This window comes from Prinia subflava, chromosome 15 (assembly GCF_021018805.1).
Source record: "Prinia subflava isolate CZ2003 ecotype Zambia chromosome 15, Cam_Psub_1.2, whole genome shotgun sequence".
NCBI classification, from domain to species: Eukaryota; Metazoa; Chordata; class Aves; order Passeriformes; family Cisticolidae; genus Prinia; species Prinia subflava.
The window spans coordinates 6157263-6165516 of record NC_086261.1 but is presented as its reverse complement, the minus strand read 5'-3'; the positions used below and the strand labels follow the sequence as shown (position 1 = coordinate 6165516).

Sequence of the window (8254 nt, the reverse complement as noted above, 5' to 3'; positions counted from 1 at the left end):
TCATCCTCTCCTGATCCTTCTCCTGTTACCCACACTGCTGATGGTCAAGCTTAGATTTTCAGTTTGCACTTTTGCCCCTTGAGGTGTCAGATACCAGTCAAGTACTTCACTAAGGACCTCACCCTAGACAGCTCTCTCAGTTCTTCAGTGCCATACACCCCTTATACCACAGGCAATGACTCTACACGTGATAAAAAAAGTTATGCCTGCCTAGTACCAAGACACATGATTACACAGCTAATTTGCAGTAATATTAACCACAAACAAGAGAGGGAAAAGTGAACTAAAGCAGAAATTGTTTCAGAATGGTGACGGATTAAGAAAACTCCATCTGCATATTGGGGTTTAATTGTCCAATTGCAGCTTCAGGTTATGAGGTCTCATCCTTTTCTCTCTTCAGTCCACTGTTGTTTGTGCTTTTGGGTCTGAAACTTGTACTCGCTGTCCTTGGTTTCCAGTAGGATTTGTTTTGTCTCCCTGCTCTGTGAAGAGAGCTTACCAGCACTTAATAGGAGGCTCAGAACTGCACACTTAGGCAGCACAGAGTCAGAAAAAACATGGAAGCAAAAACTTAAGGCATCATTTCTGCTAAGGTTACCCAGAGGTGAACATTGACACAAGCCCAGAGGTACTCAGCCAGGAAATGTCCAGAGACAAGAGGTAATGAGATGGTCTCAGGGGAGCTGGCTTGTTTAAGATTGGAGTGCCCACTCTTATCTAGGGCAGCAAGCTGCCTCCCAGCAATGAATGTCCGAGTGTTTATAAAAACCAGACAAGGTATCTGTGAGACGTTTTAGTACAAATTACTGAGGGGGGAAATGCTTGCTTGGTTCTGGAAATAGCTGAGAAGTGTGTTGGCAAAACTGCTGAGCCCTGAGGAGAAGGGACTATTCTAGCTATGGAGTCATTTTTCATTCTAGGCTAATGATAATCCAAGAACATTAGTATTCCACACATTAGTAGTTAAAGCTGAATCAATTTAGGCCAGAAAAGCTGTTTGGGTATAGCAATAATTAACTATTAAATCCAACCAGGTCACTTGTCCATCCCTGAAGCACTCTACGGAGATCTCTCAGGAATGTGGTCTGTTTAGAGGTGGCAAAAAGCAAACTCAGGTCTACCAATCTACTTCAGTGGAGATGCAAGACCCTCACTCTTTCTTTCTGCAGAGTAACCCAGGAGGAATTTCTCTAGAGGAAATAATTGTGAGCGTACAACATAAATAAGAGAAAAAAATCTAGGCATTCTGTCTCTTCTAGACAGAAACTGAACAGAAAATTGTATTCTGTTGCAATAAACCAAGCAACCAGATGTTTCAGATAATTAGTATTAGAGTCAAATTTTTCTAGCAGCTGTTTTCCTTGTGAAAGACAAGCAGTGTATCAGCCTGGACAAACTCTTCCAACAGGATGTCTAAGACGTGATCAAGACACAAGATGTCATTTGCATATATTATATATATATATTCTCAAGAGCTTTAAGCATCAACTTGAATATTGCTAACTGCAGTAGCACGTGCAGAAGTTTTCTTCTGCCTCCAGATATATACTTGGTGAGTTAGATGAGTTTTGCTGCCTTTAGCATCTAACCTAGAGCAGGCAAAAGATGACTTGGAAGACCAGCATGCCCTAAAAATGTGTATTGGTTCTGTTGGATTTTTTTTTCCAGGAAATTTTAAGACTTTTCCTAGCATAACTCTGTATGTTCAAGTATTTTAAGAGACACCACCCTGGTTTCACTTATTTAAAAGTCTGTGAACTTGTCCTTCCTGTTTATAATGCACTACAGCATCCACCTGGAGCAAAGTATCTGTCTAGCCACGTTAATTGAATTAGTCTGTGAATTTACCATCTAGAGATAGAGACCCTGCTAGCTTCTCAACTTCAGGATTTTTATAGAAGAGGTGCCTAAATAAACATTTTAGGAAGGAGAAGAGCACTTTTGTTGTCTAATGCCATTTCTGGAAAACTTGCCTTTTTGGGGGTTTCTTTGGCAGAAGAACCAGTTTTTTCAGGATGGAAAACAAACACCTCGTGAACTGGCAGGAACCTGTATGGAAGAGCTAGTTTCTCATGGCCTCATGCAAAATCCTTGACAATTGAGGCCTCAGGTAGCTTCTAAGGTGTATCTTGTGAAGATTGCAATGTCTGGAGGACTGATCTGTATCTCATTAAAATGAAGACCACTCATCTACAAGCACCAGACTGTTCTCCTCACTAATTATCTGATAACAATGCCTCAGGCCATTAATATTGGAGACCATGTCCCTGAGGTGGACTGGACTATTGACACCTGCTGATGTGGCCCAGACCTGCTGGAAAAGCTGTGGCAAAGTTCAGCATGGGAGGGACCTGTTGGCAGCAGATGAGCAAAGGGCAGCAATTGAGTGTGCCAGGCCTCTCCATTTTCTTTCCAGCAATGGTTTGCAGTTCTGCAGTGTGCACCAGCTGGTCTAGGTAAAGATTCATCAGCCTGGGTGGAGACGCTGCTCAGAGATTTTCAGCATCATGTTTGATAAGGTTACTCATGTAAAAATAGGCCAAAGTAAAAAGCTCCCAAGAGGTGATAATATTTTGGGAGAAGAAACTCAAAAACGATTATGGGAAGAAAAAGAGGATTTATTCAAAATATCAGTTCTCTTGACTTCCTGGTGCTGACTGGTTTATGCCCTGAAAATTATGAAAATTAGAATGGTCTTAAGTTCCATTTTCAAAGATATCTTCTCAAGTGTTCAGGAGCTTCAAGGCGTCAACTACCTTTGAAAATGAAATTTAGGATGCAAATCATGGGGTATTTCTGAAAAATGTAACCTGTGTTTCCACAGAAAATTCTTCCTCTCAAAGGCCATGAGTATCCAAGTACTAAATGGACTATGGATTTAAAGTTCCACATAACTTGGAGTTTAATTAAACACAAGGAAGTAGAAGCGCAGCCCCCAGTGTGGGTCCTGAAATGAACGAGAAAAGTGCATGTGAAGAGTGAAACAGATCAGGTTTTGCCATTACGCTGACAAGGAATGCGATCTGTAATAGTAGAAGTGAAGATTAGTGGTTTTTAGCAGAAGATATCTCTTGAAATTAGAACTCGAGGTGGGGCTGGGCACAAAGGGCACCACGGAAGGCAGGTGGCAGGGACACGAAGCCTGCCCAAGGCTGGCGCACATGGCAGCGGCAGCGCGACGCCAGCGACCTCCCGCCGCTCATTTCTTACATTAAATTTCTGTGGGCCCTCCGTTTCCCTTGTAAAGGGGCCCCTACGGCTGAGTGGCACAGGGGACACACACCGGCAGGGAGTCACCGGCCGGGCGGCTGCGGGGGCACCGTGCCCTCAAGCTGCGGGGAGAATCCCCGCTCGCAGCGCCGCCCGGGAGCATCGCGGCTCTCTCCGGTGCCATCGCGGCTCTCTCCGATCGCATCCCGGCTCTCTCTGGTCGCATCCCGCCTCTCTCCGGTGGCATCCCGGCTCTCTCCGATCGCATCCCCGCTCCCTCCGGTGGCATCCCCGCTCCCTCCGATCGCATCCCCGCTCCCTCCGGTGGCATCCCCGCTCCCTCCGATCGCATCCCCGCTCCCTCTGATCGCATCCCCGCTCCCTCCGATCGCATCCCCGCTCCCTCCGATCGCATCCCCGCTCCCTCCGGTGCCGGGGGGCAGCGGGGTCGCTGCTGGCGCTGCTGCCGCTCCCCCCGCCGTGCCCTCAGCCCGGGACGGGGCCGCCCCGCCCGCCGCGGAGCCTCCGCCAGCCCCGGCCCCAGCCCCAGCCCCGCGCGTTCCCCGCCCCTCGCCGGCGGGGACGCGGATTCGGCCTGCGCGGAGCCGGCGGAGAGAGGGAGCGCGGCCGGGCGAGGGGAGGGGAGAAGCGAGGAGGCGGCGGCGGAGGCGGCGGCGAGCTGGCCATGGCAGCAGCCCGCGGGCGGAGAGGCAGCCGCGGGCTGCCGCTGTGATTGGCACCCCGAGGAGGAGGAGGAGGCGGAGGAGGAAGGCGCGGAGCAGCCGCGGGGCCCGCCATCCCGCGGCGGCGGAGCGGCGGTGCCCGGGAGGATGCCGGGGAAGCGGGGCTCGGCGGGCGGCGGCGGCGGCAGCGAGCTCCCGGGGGCCGGCGCGCCGCGGCAGCGCAGGCGGCGGAGGAAGGTCTCCTGCTTCTCCAGCATCCAGCTCTTCCTGGTGTCCGAGTGCGCCCTGATGCTGGCCCAGGGCACGGTGGGAGCCTACCTGGTGAGTGCGGCCGGCCCGCAGCCCCCCGCGCCGGCGGGGCTGAGCCGCGGGCGGGGTGCGCGGCGGAGCGCAGGGGAAGTTTCCCGGCGCCGGGGCGGCTCTGCGGGCAGCCCCCAGCCCGGGGAGGGGGTCAGGGCAGCCCGGCGTTCGGCGGCTGAAATGACTCAGCAGTGCCCAGGGGTCACCCACCCGCTGCCGCCCAAGTTGTGCGGCCGCTCCGCGGGACTCCCGGGCGCCCGGAGCGCGGCCGTGCCCAGGGCGGGCTGGCAGCAGCGCGAGTCTCCGGCTGGCCGGGCACTCGGCTGCAGCGCCAGCCTTTCTACCTCACACTGAATAAATACCGGCAGAAGCTAGCGGGGCATTTATTTCGTGCCCCCCTCATTACCGCTTTTTGCTCATCCTCTTAAGTGATGCAGCGGTGCAAAGCGCAGCAGCCCCGAAAGTCCCGGTGTTGGGTACAGAACAATCCAAATAAGACTTTAGCACTAAATCTGCATAGTGAGATGTGGTGTCAGAGGCAGGAGTGTAGTAGAAGAGTTGGGAAGATGTCCATACGGCTGTGCTTGTGCCTTGAAGTGTACAGCCTGTGGAAATGTTCTGCTTCCAGCAGATGTAAGTGTATAGTTGATTTAAATTTCTCAAAATAGCTTGCTGGATTTGAGAATTATAGTTTCCATGGAAAAGAAATGTATTCGTAATCTCTGAGGCTTTTTGAGGCCATACACATAATATATTCTACAGTAAATGTAAGAACTCTGCATTTGGTACTTGTATTCAGTATTTAGCATTGCTTCTCTCACATGCTCAAACTACTTATGCAAATTTGTACTGAATGTGATCTGTAATTTTTCAAGGTATATGACTAAACCATGGTTAATATTCCCTCTTAATATGAAATGGAAATTAGAATTCATCTCCATATAATAAAGCATAAGTTTAGTTTGAAACATAGTTGTAATTCCAAAGGAAACTGCATCACATCTGATGAGATAAATTCAGCAGTTCTATACCCTAGGTGAGTATATATGGATATAACTTAATTTGTAGGAGCCTGACAGGCGCATCCCTGTTTTATGTGAGTAACACCTTAGTAAGTAAATATATTGTTTCCGATGAGCTACTTGCAAAGTGAGCTGTCAGTGTGAATGAGTGTAGGATAATCCTTCCTCAAAGTAATATCCAAGGAAGAGCCCACGGGTGATGTCACCCAGTGGGCACCAGCGTGCCAGGAATGTATGGATGTGCTGGAGGACCGTGTGCCTCGCTGGGGTGTTTGAACGTAGGATCAGCACCATTAGTTCCTGGCGTGGCATATTCCTGGAACTCCTTTGCATTGCTCTCTCCTCACCAGTTTAGCCTTTCTTTCCCTGTTTTCCCCAACTCCTGGGGTGTGCTTTGTACCGGAGCAGTGTTGCTGCTCCTTTGGAGTGTTTCACACACCCCAGCCCCACCGCCTGGAGATGAGCTCTGTGATTCCTGGAGTCCTCCCTCCTCCAAGGGGTGGACTCGACTGAGGCGCTGCTGTCACCACTCTCTGCCTTTCTCCAGGTCTATGTCCTGGGCAGAATGACAGTGTGCCCCACGGCCAGCGGGATCCACAGGCAGTAACAAACATCTGGGCGGTGGGGGGAAAGAAAAAAAGCAAACTGAACTCAAAACAATCCCTAGCATGCATAAACAGTGGCCCAGCTGCACTGGGCAAGTGTTCCTCTGTTCCCTGTATAATTTATCTGCCGTCATTGCAAATACCATGAAGCTCCTCATACAATGAACAGATGCAAATGTGGAATTGTCATTGCAGGGTGAATCTGTGCTTAAAGCAAATCTGCCCGGCACTCACAGGTGCTGCAGGGGAGCAAGGGCAGGAGCAGCAAAGATGCTTGGTGAAAGGCACGGAGGACTTAATCGTTTTACCGAGTGTCCCGTGAGACCGAGTGCTGTTCTCAGGTGCTGCCATGGGGTGGAATCACTGGAGGCACTGCAGACTTGCCCGGGTGTAGCTGCAAGTGGATATTCATTTGCTCGGGCCCCTGGGATGGTTGGGGCTCGCTGCTGGCTGCTGGGCTGCTCCCCGAGGGACAAATTAGCAGGCGAGACAAAGTGGGGAGCAAACAGAAAGACAAATAGGGAGATGCTGCATAGGACAGGCACAGTGTGTAGTTCTGGGCAGTTGAATAAACTACTAATTTTAGCCTGTCAGCAGTGAGGGAGTTCTGTATTCATACTTCTGCTTTCCTTGGCCACATGTGTGACTTTCCCTAGTTATTTGTAACTCAGGAAGAGAAACCTTTTTTTGCCTTATACGGCGACAAGCTGGTTTCCTCAGATTTTGCCTTGCACAGGGAGACCATGAGGGCAGAAACTCAGCTTGTTAGGAAAACAAGCCAGGGAATTGGCTTCTCAGGAGTGATTGAAGAGCTCAGTTTGGATTGGGCTTGGCTTTAATGTCAATACCTTTAGATGTGGCTATTGTTATTTCTTTTTAGATATGTAAAAAACCCTCCCCTTTTCCATGTTCACTGTGCAACAGACTAGCAGCAACCACTTGAATGTACAAAGTATACATTCATTCATTATGTGGTTTTTAAGCAAGGATCATTCACTTTTTTTTTGTTCATAAAACATTGTGCTTGCCAACAGGGCTTTATAAATAATAAATGCTGATAAAAATCTATATAAAGTCCAATTCTTTTCCCACAGAACTCAGCAGTGAAAATACCCCAGGATGCCAGCAGTAGATGTCTGTGTTGAAATAGTGCGGTGTCTCTGAGGTTCTTCATGTGAAGTTTTAGGGAGTATTTGATCAATGTCACGTTCCAAAATATTTGTCTATTATTATGCTTGCTGTTTGCAAAATGCACATGTTCCAAAATTACTTGGTGCCATATCCTGCATAGTTTATGCAAATACAAGGCTGCGCTGCTGCTTTAATTCCTGGGGCTGCTGAATACACCCTATTATTTGCATATTCGTGTAAGGTTTTGTGTACACATTTATTTGGCTTCATCTAATTACTCCTGCGTGCTTTTGGAAACTTGAATTTCCCAGCAACTGCAGTGGCAGTGGGGAAAATGCTGCTTGTAGTCTGCAGGCATTCCTGCTGCAGAAGTTACTGGGGATTTTCTGAGCAACTTTTAAAAGCCCAGCTGATTTCCACCTGCAGTTGCTCTCCTGCAGCACTGGGCAATGGATTAAAGAGCTGAGGGTGACTGGTGCAGATGGCACCAGGAGGGAAGGGCTGGAGCCTCTGCTCTCCAGCTGGAGCCTTGTTCCTTTTGGGTGGATGCAGCAGTGTGATCAGTCATGCCAGCCGTGCAGCGATGAGGATTTCGATAAGGCTGATTCACATACCTTGGCAGCACTTTCCTGCCTGTCTACCTCCCTCCCTGTGAATTCCTACGTGCACTATATTTTGGAATATTTTTGCTGGTAATAACGTTCCAAGTGCTCCTGGCGGTTCATCGCTGAGGCACTTCATCACCCTGCCAGTCAAATCTTTTGCCTAGCCAGTGGTGAAATCATTGCCTGAGCAGGAGGCAAAGAGCTCTCAGTTTGACAGGCACAGTTTGTGGAGCGGGAGCGCAGTTTAATTTCTCTCCCTAGCCTTTAGCCTCGGCTCACTCTGGTTCAAACTGACCTAGTTGCAAGCATCCAACATCTGCCAAAGTCATGGGCTTCTTTAGATAAGGGCCATGCATATGGGAAGCGCGTTGGGAACCAGTTCTGTGGTGTGCTCTGGGGAGCTGTTTTTACAGAGCTTTACTGAGCTGTCTCTGTTTGCTACAGCTTTGAATGCAGCTATTCATGTGCTTTATCAAGTGATAGAGGATGACTGGCCTGAGCATGGGATGGAAAGGAAAATAATTGGTCCCTCCCAAGGAGGGTGCATTGGTGTTTGCGTGGGAATGAATGCCAAATTGTTTCTTGTTTTGCTGAATGAAAACTTTTGAGCCATGCTTAACTTCCTGGGGAGAGCTTTCCCCATGCAGCAGTGTTTGACTGCAGCCTGCAAAAACTCTCTTAACTAAGTGTCTGCAGTA

At 49.3% G+C, this 8254-nt stretch overlaps 1 protein-coding gene across 1 annotated transcript in view; it reads left to right on the top strand.

The window, feature by feature from the left end:
• Positions 1-3801: 3801 nt before the first annotated feature.
• SLCO3A1 (solute carrier organic anion transporter family member 3A1) overlaps positions 3802-8254 on the top strand; it is a 137464-nt gene continuing 133011 nt past the window's right edge. The window contains exon 1 of the mRNA XM_063412505.1: positions 3802-4214. Within this exon, the coding sequence (XP_063268575.1) occupies positions 4041-4214 (174 nt within the window). The 5' untranslated portion in view covers positions 3802-4040. The remainder of the gene's footprint in view (positions 4215-8254) is intronic.